We start from the raw sequence: 25981 nt of genomic DNA, 5'->3' as shown, positions 1-25981 counted from the left end.
AGTTGTTGAGAGGATTTTAGTCTGGAGAAAAACCTATTTTTTATTTTAGAGAATGAACTGTGCAACAATATGGAAGATAAACTGAAAGAGAGCCAGTCTGGAGGGAAAGAAGCGAAAAAGGACACCATTCAGGTAACAAAGGTAAGATGGCAGGATAGATTAGATAGACAGACAGATAGATAAAAATAAGAAGGCCTGTGCTAAGGCAGTGGGCTAGGAGGGAACAGAATAAGAGATAAGGAAAAAGTACTAAGCAATATCAGACTAAGTGAATGGGAGACTAGAGGAAGGAGACACATCAAAGTTCTGGCTTGGTAACTGTGTGGCAGGAAAGGCTGTTGCAGGAAAGAGCAGATAAGGTTCACTTTGAACATCCTGAACCTGTACCTGCTAAGGAACATCCAAGTAGAGATTTTTCAAGAAAAGTATGGACTAGACATATGGGTCTAGGGGATGTGAGTTTATAGAAGTTTGAGAAAAAAAAAAAAAAAAAAAACAGTAAGAAGAACAAAGAGCCAAGGAAGAAGGCTCTAAAATATCAAGGTAAATGTATTAAGCACCCTTATTTCATACATGGCTAGGAGATGAAAGGAAAAATATTATAGGGGCAACTCCAAGATAACTCCGAAACTTGAAACAAAAGACAACCATCCTGAATGAGATCTATAAAAGCCATAAAAGCTACCTTAAAATAGTAATTAGTTAGCAATTAGCTGAGAAGTTCTGGAAATAACAAAATAATAATCAAGGGTCCAGGTATGTTTTAAAATAAACACAACTTCACTATAATGATGATGAAGTTTAAATCAACTGAACAGCATACCCTCTGGAACCAAATGTATTGATAGTAACAGAAGGGGAATGGTCTACACAAAATGGAACTCAAAGTACAAAAATTTTCTGATGTTTACCAGACGTTGCCCAAGGAAGATCAAGACAGAAACTAACTGTTTGGTCTTGAAATCTGGACCTGGTCATCAAAGAATGTACTTGGCTATGGCAAAGGGATAGATCCCTAGGCTTCATCATGACCTGAATGGAATATCCCTTATGTTCATCTACCTTCTTTGGCTCAAATTCTATGATTCATAACCCTAATGACTTCCCAGGTACCCTGATGTCTGAAAAAACTTCCCAGGAAAGAGAGCTATAGAAAGCGCTAAGACTCAACAAATACTTTTAAGTTGGCCTTGCAGTTTATAATTCAGTTTTATTTTTAAGTCTCATTGGTAGTAGTCATCCTTGGCTCTGGGCTTCTTAAGAAATCTGAGTTTCCAGCCCTATAAAACTGAGCCTTAAAATCTTAGAACATGGTGGTCAAACTAAGCCAATAACCCCATTACATCTTTACCTCACTAGACTCTAAAATATGTGTGTGTCATAAGACACACACATATTTACAGCCCCTCCTTCCCCATACATTCCCCTAAACCTAAAGACCTTTCCCACCTCTCCTTCCCCCTCCCCCCTCTCTGTCTCCTCTCTCTCTCCAATCCAAGAGGGGAGAGTCCATATACAGGTAGCTTTAGGGTTCACGGTAAAAGAAAATTAAAACCAATCTCAGGAAAATCTACCCAAAGGAAGATTTTTTTCATTCTGCAATACATTTTTTTGGTCATAGTTTACAGAATACAGAATAAACATGGACTGCCTCCATAGCTAAATTTTATACACATATAAAAGTGATCTTTTTGAAGTCAAAAATATACATCCAGTTTATTTTCCTTAATGGAACAAAGACAAGCAGGCTCTTATTATATCATCTCTTCTTTCATCTGTCCTCAGCCCACTGCTCTACAAATGCCATAGCTAGGGAGCTGGGTCTCAAAGTTCTCAGTGTATATGCAGCATGGCTTAAGATGTTTCCCACCAAGCCTATTCTCGGAAAGTCTGTGAAATTGGTCATATTTTCAACTAAAGGAGGAAAAAAAACTACTGTGAAATTGATCACATATTCAACTATTAAAGGAAACAGTACAAGCAGAATTTTAATAATTTTCTATCAAACAAGAGATCAGCCCAGTAATCCAAGAACTCAAACCAGATTAGGTAGGTAACCAACATACCATCTCTAATGAAATACCTATGTTGTTTAAATAATCCCCCAGAATCACTATTAACACAATTCTCATTCTCTTCAAAGACAAGAAATTAGCGAGTTACTAGGGAGGTGACATACCACGTCCAAGGGGGCATAGTCAATATCCTCCAGAAGGATCCAGTGTCCATTTGTGGCCGCCTGTGTCAGGGTGCCAGGCTGCCACACAAACTCTCCTGGGACATCTGTGCAGCGATACATTCCCAACAGCATCTGCAAAAAGAAGACAAAGTAATTACTGAAGCCACACACCTGAGGAGCCAATGCTACATCCTGCGATTAGTTCCATTAAACTTCCACAGGGTTATAACAGGTACCTGAGGTTTTACAGCGTGGTCCCCTCAGTTATGAGGAAGACCAATAACTATTCTCATATTCTCTTAGCAAAAACAATATTTTAATGCAAATATTCACAAGTATGCTCACCAACCAAAATCTGCCACTTCTTACTTACCTTACTGTCGGTCTGATCTCCAAGCTGGACTTTGAGAAGCTGAGGGGGCTTCCTTCTACCTGTCATTGCAGCTAAATGTTCAACTAAGGAAGTTTTCCCACATCCAATTGGTCCTTCCAACAGCACAGCATTCTGAGAAGCCACTGCCATAGCCAGGGTCTGAAGATTTTTGCAGACTGACTCAACCAGCACGTAAGACCTAAAGGCCAGCTCCTGTTCCCGAGAAGAACTCCTACTACTGGCCTACGGAGGCAAGTGAAAAATAAAAGGCATATCAAGAAGAGTCTTTCCACCAAAGGGCACAGGTTAATTTCTACAACAGTGCTTCCACCGGCTTTTACATAAACCTCTGCGAATAAATTGGTAGTACAGGACCTATAATAACAACAAGTATGCTATCCAAAGTAAGGATCTGACTTTTTCACTTTCCTTTCTCCCCACTACTCCAACTCTGGGGAGAAGGGTGGGAACTCACTAAAAAATTTAAGAAAAAGTCTCCCAAACTTTAAGAAGCCACAAAAGTTGACACACGGGATGGGAGCAAACCTCATCTCTCATGACTGGATTTTTGTTTTTCTTTATCTTACCATATTCTAGGATTTCACGTCTAAGATCAAGAATGTACAATACACTTATGAGACCATCAGGGGAGTAAGGACACTAAAAGGATACACTATAAAACTGTTCAATTTTTTCCAGGTGTAATAAAGAGTTCTGGGAATTTTTTTTTAAGTCCTTTTTTTCTTTTTTTAAAAAATTTTATTGAAGTATAGTTGATTTACAATGTTGTGTTAATTTCTGCCATACAGCAAAGTGATTCAGCTATACATATATTCTTTTTCATTATGGTTAATCACAGGATACTGAATATAGTTCCCTTATATTATATATACATCCTATATATAATAGTTTGCATAAAGTCCTTTCCTTTTATACACACACACACACACACACACATATGTACATACACTAAACTACAAGCATACCTCAAAGATTTTGCAGGTTGAATTCCAAACCACAGCAATAAACCAAATACCATAATGAAGCAAGTCACACAAAATTTTCGGTTTCCCAGTGCACATACAAGTTATGTTTACACTACACTGTGGTCTATTAAGTGTACAATATAGCTTTATGTCTTAAAGACAATGTACATACCTTAATTTAAAAATACTTTATTGCTAAAAATGCTAACCATCATCTGAGACTTCACCAAGTTGTAATCTTTGCAATAGTAACATCAAAGACCACCAGTCACAGATCACCATAACAAATATAAATAATGAAACAGTTTTAAATATTTCAAGAATTACCAAAATGTGACACAGAGACACAAAGTGAGCAAATGCTGTTGGAAAAATGACACCAACAGACTTGCTCAAGGCAGGGTTGCCACAAACCTTGTTAAAAAAAAAAAAAAAAAAATGCAATATCTGAGAAGCACAATAAAACAAGGTATGCCTATATATAGGTAAGAAATGATGTGGTATCTGGGAGTTGCTTCAAAATAATACGGTGTGAGGACAGTGTTCAGAAATATAAATGCAACATAACTGATCATGAATTTATAATTACTGAAGCTGAATGATGGGTACATGTGGGTTCATCACACTATTGTTTCTACTTTGGAATACATTTAACATTTTCCATAACAAAAAGTAAAAGAATAATAATAATAATAATAATGCACCCAATATGTTTAATGGGTAGTTTCAATTTTGCAAGATGAAAAAGTTCTGGAGTTTGCTAACAATGTGAATATACTTAACACCACTGAAGAGCACACTTAAAAATGGTAAAGATGGTAAATGTTACATTCATTTTACCACAATTTAAACAAATTTTAATAACAATGGACCTAATATGACGCAGAAAAAAGGACCTCTTGGAAAAGTGCAATGATTATTAACTTTCAAGGAATGGTAAATTCTCAAACATAGCTTGTCCCCTAAAGATATGTGAGGACAAAATGAGATTCAGGGCTGGAAGTTTTCGAACTTTTTGCAGAGCTGTTACTCTTAACAACTGTCAGGCAGGCTGGGCTGTAGCTCCATTCTGCACTTCTGTCCCAGTGCTCTGCCACTGCCGCCCAGTATATCAAGCCTACCCCAACCAGAATCCTTCCCTAAGTTAATGTTCTAATGCTCCAAACCTAATCTATGTTAGGAGAGTGGTTAAAGAGGGGTGGGGAGGTCTTCCTGACCAGAGGGAAACACAGGGCGCTTTGGAAATGCTGGCGTCTCAGTGCTGGTGACAGATATATTTAGCTTATGAATAATCATGCAGCTGTACACTTAAGACATGCACTTTTTTATATCTATATTATACTTACCTTTTTAATTTTGTACTTCCCAGATACAAACTGATAGTTCAAGGAATGACTCAGGACTTGTTCCAGGAAGAAAACTGGGTGGGTCTGACCATCAGACAAAGTGACAATTGACTAAAGACTGCTGGGGAAAAACAGACTGGTTCCCAATGTTCCCAGATTATGGAACCAGACTCTGATTTACAAGACTTTCCAAAGTGTAGTCTGGAGGCACACTCTTGGAAAGGTCATTTGCTATGGCAGGGCAAGAGTTCACTACAGATGCTAGCCTCTCACACAACAGGCAAGGAGAATATTCTGACAGAAAGAGGCTGGGGGGTTATACCTGGGCCTAGCTCCATCTCTGCCAAAGGACAGCCCACAGGTCCTGGGCAAGTCATTCTGCCTTAGTTTTACATAAATATGGTATCACAACATGGGCCACCCAACTTCAAACAGCTGTTGTAGCAAGTAAATGAGGTCATACATGGAAGAGCTTTGCTAAAGTTAAAAGCTTTTGCATAGGCATCATTACAATTTCTGACTTCACACTAAATAGGGACAAAGTGACTATCAAAGAGGAGGGTCCTGGGTGAACTTCTCTTACTCTCTCCTTGAACACTTCTATAAGTGCAACAGTAACCTGGCAAACTCGATTTGGCTCACACCTAGAACAGAGAGCCCAGCCAAGGAAAGATGCACACTCAGTGTTTGGATGGAAGAGGGCACACACGCCACTGCTGTCAACATACCTGCTCTCCAGGGGCTGGCGGCTGCCCAGGCAGCACCACACCACAGACAGCAGTCACCCTGGAGGAGAGGTCAGCTGAAACAAGGTGTCCTTGTAAATACTGCAGCTCCTTCTCCTTACGCCAAAGGGAGGCTTCTGGATTGGCCAACACCAAGGCTTTCTCTAAGTCCTGCAGCTGGGCCTCTTCTAGTAACCTGAGGAAAATGAGGATCTCATCAACTACTCTAACGCCCAGTAAAGCCACATCAAGATCTCCAGGAATGCTCCTGCTTACCTTAACCTGAAATGGATCAGTTCCTCACTATTAAAAATCTTCTTAAGGAATGATAACTTGTGCTCTTCATTCATACAGGTGACCAAAGAAAGACAATTGGCTGTGTACCTGGAGAAAACCAAAGTATATAAACTCAGGACCTGCAGCTGATTCTAAAGAATAAAGAAAATTTGCTAGCCAACTGAACACTAGAAAAGGAAATCTTATAATTAACACACGGAAGGGGAGAAAACACAAATCAGGCAAAATAAATTCACCTAATGGAACACAAAACAATGGAATTCCACTCATACCATCTGATTTCCCTCTGAAATGACACGTGAAAGGGAATAAGAACCCCAAAGGGACCAGAACAAAAATGACGCCTTTTAAAAGGTTCCCCTTCCCTCCTCATGCACACAACTCCAGACTCCCTCAACCATCCCCACACTAGAAGCACAGGAACAGCCCAACAGCTACGCACCAGCGGACCAAGGTGTCATGGCTCCTGAGGAGTGGGATGCACACGCTCCAGTCCCAGAGCTCCCGGAACACAGACTGCTCTTGCTGCAGAAACTTGTAAGCTGCTTCCATCAGGTCCCGGAGCTTCATCCGCCTGCGCCCATACCGGACTGGATTTGCATCCGAGCTCTCTAGGAAGAGTCTTTGAAAGACTGGAGAAGTGTCCTTGAAATACTTCAGGGCAAACCTTCAGAAAGAAAAAGAACTTTCATGGCTTGGTAAGAATATCGAAGTATACATATCCACTTAATGAGACAACGGAACATAACAGTAACTCCCAAGGGTTTGAGAACCAAAAGAGATGAATGCTTAAAGCCACCTAGTCCTAAGATTATATTCTGTTCAAGTTTAGGAACCAGAATTGCAGCATGAGATATCTAAGAGGAAACAAAAACCACAAGAACTTATCACAAGTGTTTACTACTGAAAATAAACTCATTTTCAACAAATATTTATTGACTTCTCACTATGAGTCAGACACTGTGTTTCAGACACTGTGTTAAGTCCTAGAGATACAAAACCAAGAAGATACTTTCCTTGAGGAGCTTGCTATCTAGGAAGGAAGAAAGTCACAGAAACAAGGAGAGGCACAAAGAAAACAGATTCAACTGAACCTGGGAGAGTCAAGAAGAGATGCTTTGGCTGCACCTTAAAAGATGAAGAGGTGATCCTCATGAGACGCAGTAAGATTGGAAAAGAGGGACAAAAAGCTACAAGACATACAGGAAATAATTAACAATGGCAATAGTAAGTCCTTCTGCATCAGTAATTACTTTTAATGTAAATGGTTTACTCACAATCAAAAGACACAGATTGGCTCAATGGATATAAAAAAAAAAAACAGCATCAAACTGTATGATATGTGCAAGAAACCCACTTTGGATCTAAGACTACACACAGGGTGTAAGTGAAGAGATTAAAAAAAAAATTCCATGCAAATGGTAATCCAAAGAGAGCAGGAGTGACTATATTAATATCAGTCAAAACAGACTTTAAATGGATAGAATAATGAGACAGAAGATCAATAAGGAAACAGAGGACTTGAACAACACTATAGACCAAAGGGACCTAACAGACACATACAGAATACTCTACCCAGCAACAGCAGAATATATATTCTTCTCACATGCACATGGAACATTCTCCAGGATAGGGCACATGTAAGGACGCAAAACAAGTCTCAACAAACTTTAAAGTACTGAAATTACACAAAATACCTTTTGTATAATAATACAAAATATTACAACAGAATGAAACTAGAAACCAACAGCAGAAAGAAAACTGGAAAATCCTCAAATATGTGGAAATTAAACAACACACTCTTAAACAACCAATGGATCAAATAAGAAGTCACAAGGAAAATTAGAAAGGACCTTGAAACAAATGAAAAGAAAAATACAACACACCAAAACCTATGGGATACAGCAAGAGCAATGGTAAGAGGGAAGTTTATAGCTACAAACATGTATATTTTAGAAGATCTCAAGCTAACAACCTAACTTTACACCTCAAGTAACTAAAAAAAGAATAAACTAAACCCAAAGCTAACAAAAGAAAGGAAATAGTAAAGATTAGAGCAGAGATACAGACTAGAAAAACAACAGGGAAAAAAAATCAACAAAACTAAGCCGTTGGTTTTTGAAAAGATCAAGAAAAGTGATACACTCTTAGGTTAACTAAGAAAAAAATAGAAGGCTCAAAAAAACAACAGAGGGCTTCCCTGGTGGTGCAGTGGTTGAGAGTCTGCCTGACAACGCAGGAGACGTGGGTTTGAGCCCTGGTCTGGGAGGATCCCACATGCCGCGGAGCAGCTGGGCCCGTGAGCCACAACTACTGAGCCTGCGCGTCTGGAGCCTGTGCTCTGCAATGGGAGAGGCCACAATAGTGGGAGGCCCGTGCACCGCGATGAAGAGTGGCCCCCGCTCGCCGCAACTAGAGAAAGCCCTTGCACAGAAACGAAGACCCAACACAGCTAAAAATAAATAAATAAATAAATAAATAATTTTTTTAAAAAACCCAGAAATGAAAGAGGGGACATTACGGTTGCCACAGAAATAAAATAGACTATAAGGAATACTATGAGGGAATTCCCTGGCAGTTCAGTGGTTAGGGCTCCATGCTTCCACTGCAGGGGGCATGGGTTCGATCCTTGGTGGGGGAACTAAGATCCCGCATGCCACATGGCGTGGCCAAAAACAAAAAAAAACCACAGACACACACAAAAAATTAACAACTGTTGGTACGGATGTGGAGAAGCTGGAACCCTTGTGCACTGTTGGCAGGATACCATGGTGCAACTCCATGGAAAACAGTACAGAGGTTCCTTTAAAAAAAAAAAACAAAAAAACGGGGGGCTTCCCTGGTGGCGCAGTGGTTAAGAATCCACCCACCAATGCAGGGGACATGGGTTTGAGCCCTGGTCCGGGAAGATCCCACATGCCGCGGAGCAACTAAGCCCATGCGCCAAAACTACTGAGCCTGTGCTCTAGAGCCTGTGAGTCACAACTACTGAAGCCCACGCACCTAGAGCCCGTGCTCCGCAACTAGAGAAGCTACCACAATGAGAAGCCGGCACACCACAATGAAGAGTAGCCCCTGCTCGCCACAACTAGAGAAAGCCTGCGCGCAGCAACAAAGACCCAACACAGTCATCCATCCATCCATCCATCCATAAATAAATAAATACATACAAACATACATACATAAATTTTATTTAAAAAATAATAATAAATAGGGACTTCCCTGGTGGCGCAGTGGATAAGACTGTGCTCCCAATGCAGGGGGCCTGGGTTTGTTCCCTGGTCAGGGAACTAGGTCCCACGTGCATGCTGCAACTAAGAGTTCACATGCCACAACTAAGGAGCCTGCCTGCCACAACTAAGACCTGGCACAACCAAATAAATAAATAAATATTTACCAAAAAAAACCTAGTATATCTTTTTCTCACCACAAAGCAAACATACTAATTTAATTACAGATTGAAATACAGTGAATCACATGATGCACTTATCCATATGGCCCAGCAATCCCACTTCTAGGTATATAGCCAAAAGAACTGAAAGCAGGGTCTCAAAGAGATTTTTGCACACGCATGTTCATAACAGCACTATTCACAATAGCCAAGAAGTGGAAGCAACCCAAATGTCTTTTGACAGATGAATAAATAAAACTGTGGTATATACATACAATGCAATACTGTGTAAACTTAAAAAGGAAGTAAATCCTGTCACATTCAACAGCATATATGAACCTTTAGGACATTACGCTAAGTAAAGTAAGCCAACCATAAAAGGATAAATACTGTATGATTTCATTTATATTAGGTATCTAAAGTAGTCAAATTCACAGATACAGAAAGCAGAATGGTGATTACCCAGGGGCTGGGGGAAGGAGCACAGGGGAATTGTTTAGAGAGTATAAAGTTTCAGTACTGCAAGATGAAAAACATCTGGAGATCTGTTTTACAACAATGCAAATATATTTAACACTACTGAATTGCATACTTAAAAATGGTTAAGATGGCAAATTTTATGATTTTTTTTTACCATAATAAAAAAAAGTATGTGCATTTTTAAGAATGAAAATAAACTTTAAAAACTTAAACATACTCTACAGAATTTATGTATACTGCAAACATGGTGATTCTCAGTAGATTGAGATAGTAAATGATGTAGAAGCACATCCTTGTTGTTTCTACTGTACTCCTTGGCATGTTGAGTAGAAGGAAACCCAGGAAGTTTGAAAAGGAATCAAAGCAAACTCCTCTGTGCCCTGTATGTATTGGTCTACAATGAAAGCTATTGGTTTAGCTCTTTCTGTACTCTCATTACCCAGGTCTACTATGAAGTGGGACTAGAACAGGGAGTATGTCAACAGTAGGTATTCCTATCCCAAATGTAAGGCTAAGGAAACTGAAGTGGTTAGTTTATTTGCTCAAGGTCACAAAGCTACTAAGCGTAAAGAGGCTATCTGAATCCAGGCTTTCCAACTCCACAATCAGATTTGTGATTCAGTTGCTCTACTACAGACATGAAGAAAGTGGATTCATCAAGAGTTGGGGTTTTCTAGATAGATAAGAACACTGAACCGACAGACAAAAAAGCAGATATTAATAGAAAGACAGCAACCATAAGGTCAAAAATAGAATTTTAAGCCACATAAGGAAGGTACAAACTGGAAAGAGCTGATTAACAGGAAGAAAGGATTGGCAGTCCCAGTGAGGAGAAAGGCTAGTGTGTTGAGTGAACTAGTGGGAGAGGAGATGGCAGTCTGGGAACGGAGCGTTTGAGCCAGTGACTTGTAAGGTGGTGGTGCAGATGTGAGCTAGACCCAGGGTGTGACCACTGCAGTGAGCAGAGTAGGTGAAATGAACACAGAAGTCCACTGGAGATTAACTAGTCAAGGAACAACGGAGTCAGCACTGCATGGATATTCCAAGTGTGACACAGGAGCTGGGGTGGGGAAGAAGACGATGGGCCAGTTGCCAAGTTCTTCAAAGAAGGAAGAGGAGCTCAGAAGTTCATCAGTGATCACAAGAAAGCAGCAACAGAAAATAAAGCAGAAGATGGCAGGTGTCATGGCAACAAGAATGTCCAGAACACTTCACAGAACAGAAAGGAGGACACCCATTAAACATGCAGACTGTGAGGGATGTGGAGGGTGCGATTAAAGATTCCCTTCCCGGTTAAGGACCAACACAGACACAGTATCAAGACCACCGTAAATCAGTGAAGACAAGGAAGCAAAAGTAACATTCAGAGAAGAGGCTAAGTATACAGGGGAGTGTGCAGGTTATGGAGCACACGCAGGGAAAGGGTTTGGGTGAGGGAAGAGGCCTGGATGTCAGCTGGGTGGGATGATACAAAATGAGAATTCAGGAGATGGGTGGGAAGGCTTGGACTTCAATGAGCAAGCCAGGCCAACAGGAATAAAGGCTTTGTACATTAACGCTCATGATATTCTAAAGGAGACTGGACAACTGGGTCTCAGGAGATTCAGCTGTGGGGACTTACCTGGTGGTTCAGTGGTTAGGACTCCCCGCTACCACTGCAGGGGGCACAGGTTCAATCCCTGGTTGGGGAACTGAGATTCTGCATGCCGAGCAGCACAGCCAGAAAAAAAAAAAAGATTCAGCTGTGGCTTGGAAGAGAGACATGGCAGCTGTGGTGTGGGAGGCTGGTCGTCCACTAGCTCATGGGCAGCTGGTGTTGGCAGTGCACGTGGAATCAATGGACAGCAACAAACATGTAGGAGATAAGCAGTAACCAAGTCATCAACCCGACCCAAGAGGTCTTTGACGATAAGGGGAAATGAACAGAGCGGACTGGCAATGGCTGTAAACCTGTGTAGTAGAAGGCTTCCCCATAGGGGAAACAGACTGTGGTCCACTGTAAGTATACAAAAGGAGGATGGGTTGATATTCCCTCCTGAACTTAGGTGACTACAGCACCCTTTTCTCTAGAGACCCATCATTTTCAGAAAGTGCTCTAAAATTCTGATCCAGGCAGTGATGGATGGACCAGTAAAGCATACTTAGGCAGAGAATAACATGATCAGATGTTTCCCTGGAGAATATTCGAAGTCTATGGAGAATGGTCTCTTTCCTGGGATAAAACAAAGAGTCATAAGGTCTAAAATGCAACAAGAAACACTATCCAGTTAAACGTCTAATCTTGGATCAGCCACTTACTTGGGCAACTCAGCATCTAGAAGTAAGACCTGTGGTCCAGTTCTGGCTCTGACACTTAGAACAACTTAGTTAACTTAGTCAACCCTCTAAAGATTTGAAATGGGACTAAGAGTGCCTGAATATGTCACAGTACAAAGATTAAAAAGATAATGTTTATCTACTTACTTAAATACTCTAAAGCCTGTATAAATATGTGTTATTACTAAAATACCACCATTCTGTTCCAAAATCCACACTCCTAATTCACACAGCAGATCCACAGATTTTCATGCCCAAGGATGTTCAATGTCACGTTATACATCAAAAATTCAAAAACAACCTAATTGCCCAACAAACGGATAAGAAGTGGTAAAATACTACACAACTTTTAAAACAACTTTATTTACTGATGCAAAGATGTCCATATGTGACTAAATTTAAAAACAAGATGCAAGTTAAAAATTCTAATATGTGTTTTTATTAAAATTAGTATATAGTCAAATGTTTGTTTTTAGATTTTATTAAAATTTTATTTTGAAAATATGCACACAAATGTTCTAAAATTTGCTGTGGGGACGGTTGCACATACCTGTGAATATACTAAAAACCACTGAATTGTACACTTACGTGGTATATAAACTACATCTCAATAAAGCTATTTTTAAAATGTGTGCACGTAAATATATCAGTGTGCACAATCTCAGATGGGTGCAAGAGTAAGAAAAAGAAAAGGGATTTGGGAGGAAACATACCAAACATAGCAGTTATCTCTGGACAGTAGGATTTCTGGGTGGAGAGAGAGGACCTTTTGCTTTTTACGATTCTGTATTATTGAGTGTTACTTGAATATACTGCTTTTGTAATTAAAAGAGGATGTTCTTTTCCTCAGAAGAATGCTGCCAGAATAAGTAAAATAATTCTTGAAGGGGAGAAAAAAGTCTAAAATTAAGTGTGTGTTACCTTTACAACATTCCTGAACACAGTTTTGAAGCAGAGGTTTATAAAAGCTAACTACTTTTGGTCCCTCATTCCACTCTATGTCAGCCTGATTTCAGCATGATTGTCCATATATGTACAGCACTTTACACATGAAGCATGCTCTACCATAGCATTCCACCTGCTATTGTTCACAAAAGACCATTACTAGGACCACCTATTATTGCTCTTTCCAATCAAAGACATAGCACTAATGTGGATCCACATGTCCAGGACAAACTGACAGCAAATGCGAAACTGAAGCCAAGAAATTAACCCAGTACAACCCAAAGGAACTTAGGTGATTACCGTAGTCCCCCCCTTATCCACGGGGGATGGGTTCCGAGACCCGGAGTGGATGCCTGTCACCACAGATAGTACTGAACTCCATACACACTTTGTTCCTATACATACATGCTTATGATAAAGTTTAATTTATAAATCAGGCACAGAATATCCAAATTGTCAGCAACACTACTCCTGTGCTTTGGGGCCATTATTAAGTAAAATAAAGGTTACTTGAACACAAGCACTTTAATACCACAACACAGATGGCTACTAAGTGACTAGTGGGTGGGTAGCAAATACAGCATGGATATGCTAGAGAAAGAGATGACTCATCCCGGGCAGGACAGCACAAGATTTCATTATACTACTCAGAACAGCATGCAACTTAAAACTTACGAACTGTTTATTTCTGGAATTTTCCATTTAATTTTTTTGGGTATGACTGACTTCAGGTAACTGCAACCACGGGAAACAAAACCACAGATAAAGGGGGACTGCTGTATTCTTTCCCTCCTGGGAGTATAAATATAATCATTAGCTATAACATGCTGTTCAGATCAAGTTCTGTGTAAATCAGTCAACAAATACGTGAATGGCTCCAACAGGATGAGTGGGCAGCACCACAAAGTAGAAAAAAAGAGCATGGGCTTTGGAAGCAGCTAACCTAGGACTGAATTCCAGCTCTGCCACTTTCTAGCAAAGGGACTTTGGGCAAGTTATTTAGCATCACTGAGCCTCAGTCTCCTCATCTGGAAAATGGGAATAACACCTAACCTCTGAGGGTTGGAGACAATGCCAAGAAAATGCGACAGTGGTTGTTGTAGTCCTCATCATTAATGAAAGGCAGTTTCCACAAGATTTGCATGCCATGGTTGAAAGGACAGTGTGTTAAAGGGACTCGCAAGGACCAGGGAGAGGGGAGAAACAAGAAAGGGGGAGCAAACTAAAAAGCAAAGAACTAAAAGGTGCAAAATATAAGAGTAAAGTACAATCAGAACTTAAAAGTAAGGTTACACGCAAGCGAGAACACTAAGGGGAAAAAAAAAATCACCACATAATGTAGTATTAGCCATATGAAACCATCTACAAAGCTACAGCTGAAGAAATCCGGGAACACAAGAATGGAAAGTTAGGAACAGAATTAGATGATTTTTCAAAAATAGAACTTTGAAATCTAAACTAGTATATCAGAATAGAGAAAGCATCAACAGACCAGGAGTGTTCTCACAGAGTCCTGCTAAAGAATCTGCCAAAGAGTAAAAAATGCATTCAAGGACTGCAGATGTAAAAACAGTAATGAACAAATAACAACAACAAAATGGTAATTATGTGAGGTGAAGGATGTGTTGACTAATGTTACTATAGTAAACATTTCACAATACGTGTATCAAATCGCCACACTGTACACCTTAAACTTACACAGTGTTATAGGTCAATTATATCTCAAAAAAGCTTAGGGAAAGGGGGACCAGTAATGAACAACTAGCATAAGCAAGGGAATAAAAAGAAATACCTCGTTACTACTGAGACACCTGATGGAAACTCCAAATAGGTACGCACCCTGGCCTCAGAAAGAGGTGTGAACCCGAAAATGAATGCCATTAGGATCCGAGGGAGCCTGACTGGGTTCCTCCTCTCCAGTCTCTCTTTTCTAGATTTTCATCCCCATCTCATCTCTCTGTGCATTCTTCCACTCCTCACTCTTCCTCCACAATCTGCACAGTACGAAACCTTCTCTAATTTCCAAGAGGATAACACACTCATTTTTCTTAGTTTAATGATTTCCTTGCTTCCCTTAAGTATTTGGCTCACACCTCTATTAATGTATTGTATCCTATTGTTTGCAAATACAGAAACTCATTACGTTGGACTTTCTCACCCCCATGATGTGGCCCAGAGCTTAAAGGGAGGACTCATATTTACCTACTGAATAAATGACTGCATCCTATCTAAATATATTAGGTATATTCCTAATACATTAGGTAAATTCCCAAACAGGAAATTTACAGCACGAGCCAAACTAATCAGCTACATTTCTTAAAACTAAAAATCGAAATCCCATTCCACATCACTACCTATATAGTTCATTTCATATCATGCATTGACTCATCATTTACACACACTTACACATGGTGCTTTTTTTTTTTTTCCTTGTTTTTAAGTTACTCCATCATGGGCACCTTTGTAGCTGCATTATATCATTTCCGGAACAAGGTGAGAACATAAGTAAAATATACTGCCTTGGCAAAAAGAAAAGAAAAAGTAGGAGTGTGCCTCACATTCACTGAATATGAACATAAAATCTGAAGCTGATGGGAAAGCAGATGTAGCCAATCCATCATTTCAATGATTCTCAAGCACAGCCCTAGAGCACTCTACCACTAAGGCTCAAGAGAAGTGGGGTTGAAGTCACTCACGCATCGGTCCTACAGGGTAAGCACAGGACAGTCAGCACACCCTGTGAAACTGTACCACAGTCAAGCACACCTAAGTGATTAAAGCTCCCAGTGAGGCCACAATCCAGATCCTCAATCAACCCAGAGGATAAGCTCCTGATACCTCGTACGATGGTGATCTTTAACTTTGCTGTATATGTTTTAGTCCCATCAAACTGGGCCCATTTTTTTTTTTTTGCTACTCTTTTAGAAAAGCTCACACAAATTATGGTTTCCCCAAGCCTTCATTTCTTATTACCTCATCCAAGGACTAGACTAGAGATTATACTTCCAGGAAAGCCAAAGTGTACTTACTGTGTTGACGAAGACTAATAATAAGAGATGCTCTACTGAGTGAACTAAGTCAGACAGAGAAAGACAAAATATCACATGATATCGCTTAAATGTGGAATCTAAAAAAATGGTACAAATGAACCTATTTACAAAACAGAAATTGAGTCACAGATGTAGAAAACAAACTTATGATTACCAAGGGGGAAAAGGGGAAGATAAACTTGGAGACTGGGATTGACATATACACACTACTGTATATAAAAGATAACTGATAACAACCTACTGTAGGCTTCCCTGGTGGCGCAGTGATTAAGAATCCACCTGCCAATGCAGGGGACTCGGGTTCGAGTCCTGGCCCAGGAAGATCCCACATGCCGCGGAGCAACTAAGCCCGTGCGCCACAACTACTGAGCCTGCGCTCTAGAGCCTGCGAGCTACAACTACTGAGCCCGCATGCCACAACTACTGAAGCCCATGCGCCTAGAGCCCGTGCTCCGCAACAAGCGAAGCCACCGCAGTGAGAAGCCTGTGCACTGCAACGAAGAGTAGCCCCCGCTTACCACAACTAAAGAAAGCCTGCGCAGCAACAAAGACCCAACGCAGCCAAAATAAATAAATAAATAAATAAGTTTATGGGGAAAAAAAGAAAAAGAACCTACTGTATAGCACAGGGAACTCTATTCGGTCCTCTGTAATGACCTATATGGGAATGGAGTCTGGAAGAGAGTGGATATATGTATATGTATGGCTGATTCACTTTACTGTACAGCAGAAACTAACACAACATTGTTAACCAACTATACTCCAATAAAAAAATTAATTAGGACTTCCCTGGTGGCGTAGTGGTTAAGAATCAGCCTGTCAGGGCAGGGGACACGGGTTCGAGCCCTGGTCCAGGGAGATCTCACATGCCATGGAGTAACTAAGCCCGAGTGCTGCCAACTACTGAGCCTGCGCTCTGGAGCCCACGTGCCACAACTACTGAAGCCCGTGTGCCTAGAGCCTGTGCTCCGCAACAAGAGAAGCCACCAGGATGAGAAGCCCGCGCACCACAATGAAGAGTAGCCCCCACTCGCCGCAACTAGAGAAAGCCTGCACGCAGCAATGAAGACCCAACGCGGCCAAAATCAACTAATTAATTAATTTTTTTAAAAAGATGCTCCTATAAGTACACAGAACATTATTCATGTTTAAAGTTAAAGGCCTTTATCTTCTCAATTGAAAAACCCCTGACGGGCTTCCCTGGTGGCGCAGTGGTTGAGAATCTGCCTGCCAATGCAGGGGACACGGGTTCGAGCCCTGGTCTGGGAGGATCCCACATGCCGCGGAGCAACTAGGCCCATGAGCCACAATTGCTGAGCCTGCGCGTCTGGAGCCTGTGCTCCGCAACAAGAGAGGCCACGATAGTGAGAGGCCCGCGCACCGCGATGAAGAGTGGCCCCCGCTTGCCACAGCTGGAGAAAGCTCTCGCACAGAAACGAAGACCCAGCACAGCCATAAATAAATAAACAAATAAATAAAAAGCCAGACCCTTAGCTCTTAAAAAAAAAAAAAAGATTAAAAAAATAAAAAAAAACCCTGACACTCATTTAGCTGCCTCTTTTGACTATTCCACACAAACCTATCATTTTGAGAAAGCCTGGTGCAGTGGCACATGCCTATAGCCCCAGCTACTCGGGAGGCTAAGGCAGGAGGATGGCTTGGGCCAGGAGTTCCGGGCTGCAGGGCGCTATGCCAACTGGGCGTCCGCACTAAGTTCAGCATTATTGGGGTGACCTCGTGGGAGGGGGGGACCATGAGGTTGCCTAAGGAGGGGTGAAGCAGCCCAAGTTGGAAAGAGAGCAGGTCAAAAGAGAAATGCATCAGAATCCAGTTCTAATACAACTTCTTATCACACTTTGGATGTGGATAGATTTACAGAAAGTTGGAAGGGACACTAGAGCTCTTGTAACCCACTCACTTCAGCTGTTCCAGCAAACAAGAATCTCACCCATCTGAAATGGATGCTGTAAGAGCCTCAGCTAAAACTCATTTAGATCTGCCTTATATGCATGTCTTGCCAGGTGACAGAATCCTTGAGGGCAGGGAGATATCTTGGTTATATTTTCCAGACCTGTCTTGATGGTCAAGACTTAAAACCTAGTAAATGGTCAGTCACTGAACTGAGCTGGATAAACGGCTTCTGCTGTGACTATTTTTATAAAATAGTACCACTCCTCTCTCCCTTTTCTCAATTTCCCCTTTTCTCTTCATCTCAGCTCAGACTCCTCCTTACTTCCCAGGAGAGAGTAGGTTCTACCACCTCAAGGAGAAACGTGAAGAATAAAACTGCTACTCACGGGAGGACGTCAGGGTGGTTACCGATGAGTCGGCTCATGGACACACAGAGCCTTTCGTGTAAGTCATGGCTGACTTGGCCCCCAGCTTTGATGGCTTCAGCATTCCTTTCCAGCAAATCCAAAAGGAGAGGGCGCAGCTGGCGGCCAACCAGCACAGCACAGTCCTTATCCAGAAGTAACTGTGCTAAGGTACTCAAGATACACTGGCGATCTTGAGGTGTCCACACCTGAGAGAAAGGCAAAACAAAATTTCTACATAAATGACTTTCATTTCTACTGCTACAGAAGAACAGAGTCCTGGCTTAAAATCAAAACATCCAATTGCCAGACTTCATAACTGAGTTCATCTTATAAAACATGGTGGGGGATTTTTGGCAATAGAGGATTAGTTAATTGAATGTAAATGCTGTTACAAATAAGTTTCAGTCCACTGGGGTTTGAGGTAAAAGGACTGACACCAGGATTCCATGTAAAATGCTAGATAGCTTCAGCTTCCTTGAAAAGTAATCTGTTTCAGAGTCATAACAGTTTCCAGGGAATCCAGTGTTTCCCCCAACGCCTTTGTCTTGGAGGAAAACAGGAATTAAATGAGAAAAAAATAAAGTGCAGTTAGTATGCAAAACTGCCAACTCTCTTGAGGAAAGGATAAAGATAAGAAATCAGTTCCTGGAAATGAATGATGATATATTCCCATGAAGGCTTCAGATTTTAATTAATAAACAAGACAGATCCAAAGCAGACAGCCACACTTTGATATGTAAGATGAAATAAACCATAAAATTCTAGTGCCTGGGCTCAGTATGTCCATAAGCATAAAAAAGAAAACTGAAAAGTATGTAAAAGGTCTCATACTGCTTGTGTGTATGCAAGTCTGCACAACCCTTGCTGCTGGGCAATGTGACAGTGGGTTTCAATTGCCTGAGGTGTATACCCTCTGACTCAGCAAGCCCAAGGCTATGAATTTATAGCCTAAAGACTTTGACACTAAATGGTTATCTATAGGAGTACAGCTTGAGCACAACCTAAATACCATATTCAAAAATATAATAATTTTTTCCAAAGTTCCAAAGTTGTACTTGTAGGTAGTGTTAATAATTTATTCCATTTTATTACTTACTAGTGTTTCACCATATGAGCATACCACAACTTGTTTATCCTTTCACATGTTAATAGATATGTGCACTCTTTCCAGCTATCATCAATAAAGCTACCATGAACATTCATGTACAAGAGATTGATAGACACAGGTTCATTCCTCTCTCTCTTTTTTTTGGTTTTTGGCCATGCTGCACAGCGTGTGGGATCTTAGTTCCCTGACCAGGGATCTAACCCGAGGCCCCTCCAGTTGGAAGCACAGAATCTTAACCACTGGACCACCAGGGAAGTCCTTCATTACTATTTTTTTTTTTTTTTTTTAGTGAAGTATAGTTGATTTACAATGTTTCAAGCGTACAGCAAAGTGACTCAGTTGTACATATATATATATACATACATATGTATATATTCTTTTTCAGATTCTTTTCCACTATAGGTTTATTACAACATATTGAATATAGTTCCCTGTGCTATACGGTAGGTCCTTGTTATTTATCTATTTTATATATAGTAGTGTGTATCTGTTAATCCCAAATTCCCAATTTCTCCACCCCCCCCCATATTTTTGTTACTCTTAATCTTTTTATTACCAAAGATTGATATTGCTGGGTCACACAGTAACTGTATGCTCAACTTGATAATACACTTTTGGCCACGCCGCACGGCTTGGAGGATCCTAGTTACCCAACAAGGGATCAAACCCGGGCCCTCGGCAGTGAAAGCATGGAGTCCTAACCACTGGACCACCAGGGAATTCCCTAAACTTTCATTTTTAATTAAAAAAAAATTTTTTTTAGGACTTCCCTGGTGGCGCAGTGGTTAAGAATCCGCCTGCCAATGCAGGGGACACGGGTTCGAGCCCTGGTCTGGGAAGATCCCACATGCCGCGGAGCAACTGGGCCCGTGAGCCACAACTACTGAGCCTGCGCGTCTGGAGCCTGTGCTCTGCAACAAGAGAGGCCGCGATGGTGAGAGGCCCGTGCACCGCGATGAAGAGTGGCCCCCACCTGCTGCAAACTAGAGAAAGCCCTCGCACAGAAACGAAGACCCAACACAGCCAAAAATAAATAAATTAATTAAAAAAAAAAAAAGAATCCCCCTGCCAATGCAGGGGACACAGGTTCAAGCCCTTGTCCAGGAATATTCCGCATGCCATGGAGCAACTAAGCCCGTGCACCACAACTACTGAGCCTGCGCTTTAGAGCTCACGAGCCACAACTACTGAGCCCGCATGCCACAACTACTGAAGCCCGCACGCCTAGAGACCATGCTCTGCAACGAGAAGCCGCCGCATTGAGAAGCCCGTGCACCACAAGGAAGAGTAGCTCCCGCTCGCCGCAACTAGAGGAAGCCCGCGCGCAGCAACAAAGACCCAATGCAGCCAAAAATAAATAAATAAATAAATAAAATTTTAAGAAATTTTTCAATGTTTAACAGAAGTTGTTTTCCAGAGTATCTGCACCATTTCACATCCCCACCAGCAATATCTGAGCACTTCAGTTGCTACATAACTTCACCAACACATAGTATTATTGGTTTTAATTTTAGCCATTCTAGTGTAGGTGGAGTGGTATATGGTATGAAGTATTTAATAGCCATTCATTTATCTTCTTTTGTGACGTATTTATTCAAATCTTTTACCCATTTTTAAATCGGGTTGTTCCTTTATTAACTGTGTGTTTGTAGATCCTCTATATCAGCTTGAGGAAGTGTTGCTCTATTCCTATCTTGTTTTTGTCTACTTCTTGAGTGAGCTTTGGTAATTTATATTCTCTGAATGCTCCTGTCATCTAAATTGTCTAATTTATTGGCATAAAATTTTTCATATTAGTTACTTATTTTTTTATTCTTTTCAAACGCTCTAATGGTGTCCTTCTTTCATTTCTAATAGTTTGTATTTTTCCCTTTTATTCTTGGTCAATCTTTTCAAAGAATCAACTTCTGGTTTCACTGGTTTGCTATATTGTTTGTCCATTTTCTATTTCATTCGTTTCCACTGTCATCTTTATTATTTTCCTCCTTCTATTTATTTTGCGTTTAATTTGCTCTTCTTTTTCTAATTTCCTAAGGTGGAAGCTTAAGAAATATCACTAATTTCAAACCATTTTTTCCAAATATTAGAACTTAATGTTATAAATTTCCCTCTAAATGTTATGAATTTCCTTCTAATTGTTATTGCCTGCAACCCACAAATTGTTTAAGCTATCATACAGTTCAAAATATTTTCTGATTCTCCCAGTGATTTCTTCTTTAGCCATCAGTTTCTTTTAATTTTCTTATTTAATCTCTAACATTTAGGAATTTTTCCCAGCATCATTTTGAGGGGTTTTCCTCCTAATTTAATCTCATTGGGGTAACTGAATATGCCTTGTATGATTTCAATTCTCCTAAATTTGTTGAGACTTGTTTAATGGCCCATCTTATGATCTATCTTGGTGAACGTTCCAGATGTGCAGAGTATGTATTCTGCAATTACTGGACACAGCATTCTATAAATGCCAGTTAGGTCAGGTTTGTTGATGGTGTTCAAGTCTTCTATATCTTTACTGATCTTCTGTATTTGTACTATCAATGACTGAGGCTAGAGTGTTAAAAGTCTCCAATTATAATTTTGAGTTTCTCTATTTTTCCTTTTCTGTCACTTTTTGATTCATGCATTTTAGATCTCACAAACATTTAGATCTCACAACATTTAGATCTCACAACAATCTTATTTATAGCAATAATAACAGCAACCACTTTTATAGACAGCACTTGCTATATTCTAGTCATCTAATCCTCATAGCAACCCATGAAGTAGGTAAAATTATCCCCATTTTACAGATAAGGAAACTGAAAAATAAAAAAGGGGTAAGGTCACAAAGCTAGGAGCAGAACCAGGAATCCATGTCACAGAATCTGGCTCCAGAGTCCCTGCTTTTAACTACTCTCTGTAACTATTTAGCGGCTACCATACATAATACATATGATATCAAGAAACTGAGACTCAGGAGAGTTGAGCAACTTGTGGGAGGACCCAAAGGCAGTTAAATAAAAGAGAACAGAGGGACGTCCCTGGCGGTCCAGGGGTTAAGACTCCGCGCTTCCACTGCAGGCAGTGCAGGTTCGATCCCTGGTCGGGGAACTAAGATCCCGCAAACCGAGCAGTGCGGACAAAAAACAAAACAAAACAAGAAAGTGAGAGAGAGAATGGATTTGATCTTCAGCCGTACTTCAGCCCCAGTACCCACGCATGCTCTTAAGCACTCTGCTCTTCCTCAACATAAACAGTGATCAAGGAGGTAAGATGTGACTCTGTGATTTATAAGAAAGACAAATCGGGTCTTCGACCTTATTCCTGGCCGAGTTCCTAAAACCCCTGGAACTTCCTGTGATGAGAGAGAGAGATAAAGGTGTCTTGTTATGTTAATGCAGTGAATTGTGGAAAGCCACTAAGATGGGAGCTGGTTGCCAGGAGAACCAATCATGTGATTAGAGTATTGGAACTTTCAGTTCCGTGCCCTCCTGGGAGGGCAGAGGGGCTAAAGATGGAGAGTTCAATCACCAACGGCCAGAGAGTTAATCAACTGTGCCTTCGTAAGGAAGCCTCCATAAAAACCCAAAAGAACATGGTTCAGAGAGCTTCAGGGTTGGTTGTCCTAGTAAGTAAAACATTTCTCTGAGTTCTGTGAGCCACTCTAGCAAATTAATCAAACCCAAGGAAGAGGTCATTGGAACCTCTAATTTATAGCCAGTTGATCAGAAGCACAGGTGACAATCGGTGGTATGTTGCGGGTGGGAGAAGTCTTTTAGGGCTGAGCCTTTACCCTGAAGAATATGATGCTTTCTGCAGATAAACAGTGTCAGAATTGAGTTAACTGTAGGACACCAGCTGGTGTCTGAGACTTGCTTGCTGGTGGTGGAAAGAACACCTCCACGGTGCAATTAAGAGTAAGAACTGTAGGATGGTAGCGGTAGTAGGGAGGAAGCGAAAGGAACAGATCCAATACTGAGTAAGGAAAATCAGGAGGACTTGGCTATATGTGACAGAAAAGGAGTGAAAAGGGACTGGATAGAGAAACAGTGGTGTCACCAACTGAGATAAAGAAAAAAAAAGGAAGCACAATCCTAAAAAATTCTTACTTCAGATCCCAAACTCCATGAGAAGCAATGTTTCAAATTTTGCTGGGGGGCTTCCCTGGTGAAGCAGTGGTTGAGAGTCTGCCTGCCAATGCAGGGGACACGGGTTCGAGCCCTGGTCTGGGAAGATCCCACATGCCGCGGAGCGACGGGGCCCGTGAGCCACAACTACTGAGCCTGCGCGTCTGGAGCCTGTGCTCCGCAACAAGAGAGGCCGCGGCAGTGACAGGCCCGCGCACCGCGATGAAGAGAGGCCCCCGCTCGCCGCAACTACAGAAAGCCCTCGCACAGAAACGAAGACCCAACACAGCCAAAAATAAATAAATAATAATTAAAAAAAGAAAAAATGAAAAAAATGATAGTGTCTATTAACTGCTGCTAAATATAAGCACTAATCCATTTCTAACTATTGTATTTAAAAAAAAAAAAAAAAAAAACTTTGCTGGGACTTCCCTGGCAGTGCAGTGGTTAGGACTCCGTGCTTTCACTGCAGAGGGCCTGGGTTCAGTCTCCGGCTGGAGAACTAAGATCCCACAAGCTGCGCGGCTTGGCCAAAAAAAAAAAAAAAAAAAAAAGCCTTTGCTTTCCAGTAAAAATTATTTTGCTTCCCAAAATAGGAGAAAAATAGAATGACAACACAATCAACTCTTCTCTGAGCGAAAGGCTTGAAACTATTACTGAAAATGGAAAGGAACAAACCTGAAAAACATCTCTCTGATTGGATTGAATCTAAGAGACAGATTACGTGAGACAAAGAAAGGGGAAGCACAGGTGTCCCAATCTCCTTAATTCAACTAAACTTTCGAGTAGCTTTTAAGTTCCTTAACATTACTATATAGTCTCAGAATCTACCTGAGTGGTTCGCACTTCAAAATATCAGATTCTCTTAAAAACGGCTACAAACCATTTTTCTCATTTTACTCACAATACATAAGCACCAATTTTATATCCAATTGCAGTGGAGAATCATAAATAAATCCCCTTTTGTCCATGGTCCATGAGCCCCAGCTTCAGAACCTCTGTTCTAAATGCAAGCCCACTTACAGAAAAATACGTCTAGCCATAATACATAATTCAGGAGCCTGTCACCACAAGCTCAGCTCATATAAACTGATCATCTCTATCCTTAGTCCAGCCCACCAAAAATCCATTTTCTTTCCTAGACCTCTCCATTTATGTGATTCCCTTCCCTGGGGGAATCACAAGACAGATAACCCCAGGCATATCTTCCACTCCCCTTTGCTATACATGTTCATTTGTTGTCACCAAACAGAAATGCCTCTCATGTTAGTTCCCAGCTACTCCAGACACAAAATACTGCTGTTGTTTTCTAAGCAATAGGATATATACGGTCTACATACTGGAATTAGAAAAAAAATTTTTTCTACTCTCAAGAAGCTAACAGGACTTCCCTGGTGGCGCAGTGCTTAAGAATCCGCCTGCCAATGCAGGGGACACGGGGTTGAGCCCTGGTCCAGGAAGATCCCACTTGCCACGGAGCCACTAAGCCCGTGCGCCACTACTACTGAGCCTGCGCTCTGGAGCCCGCGAGCCATAACTACTGAAGCCCGTGTGCCTAGAGCCCGTGCTCCGCAACGAGAAGCCATCACAGTAAGAAGCTCGCGCACCGCAACGAAGAGTTGCCCCCGCTCGCCGCAACTAGAGAAAGCCCGCGCACAGCAACGAACACCCAACGCAGCCAAAAATAAATAATTAATTAATTTTTAAAAAAGAAGCTAACAGATATGGGGGTGGGGGGTGGGGAAGCACAAAACACGAAGTTAAAATGCCACGTGAAAAAACTCAGACAGCTGGTGGTAAACGAGAGATCGCTCTTAAAAGGCCAGAGCACCCATTTCCCAGAAAACCAATTCATAATTCCCATGGCTTAGAAATTATGCACTCAACGTCTCGCTTTGTCCATCAGTTGTTTTGTGTTTATGAACGGTCTCTAAAGATAGACACTAAATACCCTGTGGGCAGAGACCTTAACGAATTTATGTCTCCTCAAAGTGCCACACTGTGTGCTAGGCAGAGCAGGAACACAATTAATGCTTGTCAGTGGGCCGAGAAGTCGGGACTGGGCAGACAGGAAACATTCACCCAAGCTAACAGGGTGACTGGACTCGGCACACTTAGATAATACACATGTCAAAAGGGCAGACACACAACCTCAATTACAGAAAAACCACCCACATTTCTCTCCGAAGGCCACGTCTGCCGCACGCAGTCAGGGCGCTGCAAGGGGGTAAGTCGGTGGAGAGGGGAAGGCAAGTCTCTCCCCCCGAGAAAAACAGAAGGCTCCTTCCTGGCTTCTCAAACGCGCGCGGACGCCTCCGCCACGGGCCAGCCCTGGGGAGCGGGCCAGAGTAACAAGACGCC

At 41.3% G+C, this 25981-nt stretch overlaps 1 protein-coding gene across 5 annotated transcripts in view; it reads right to left on the bottom strand.

The window, feature by feature from the left end:
• MDN1 (midasin AAA ATPase 1) overlaps nucleotides 1–25981 on the bottom strand; it is a 158290-nt gene that overhangs the window by 131905 nt on the left and 404 nt on the right. For all 5 annotated transcript variants that reach the window (XR_014248649.1, XR_014248650.1, XR_014248651.1 and 2 more), the window contains exons 2-7: nucleotides 18386–18612; nucleotides 6349–6573; nucleotides 5886–5993; nucleotides 5613–5805; nucleotides 2553–2795; nucleotides 2180–2311 (exon numbers count right to left, since the gene is read on the bottom strand). Coding sequence is in view for 2 of the 5 variants with exons in the window: in XM_082405917.1 (XP_082262043.1) it covers nucleotides 2180–2311; nucleotides 2553–2795; nucleotides 5613–5805; nucleotides 5886–5993; nucleotides 6349–6573; nucleotides 18386–18612 (1128 nt within the window). In the remaining 3 variants the exon portion in view is untranslated. The remainder of the gene's footprint in view (nucleotides 1–2179; nucleotides 2312–2552; nucleotides 2796–5612; nucleotides 5806–5885; nucleotides 5994–6348; nucleotides 6574–18385; nucleotides 18613–25981) is intronic.

This window comes from Balaenoptera borealis, assembly GCF_965194805.1.
Source record: "Balaenoptera borealis genome assembly, chromosome: 9".
Taxonomy (NCBI): Eukaryota; Metazoa; Chordata; class Mammalia; order Artiodactyla; family Balaenopteridae; genus Balaenoptera; species Balaenoptera borealis.
This window is presented reverse-complemented; position numbering and strand designations above follow the sequence as displayed.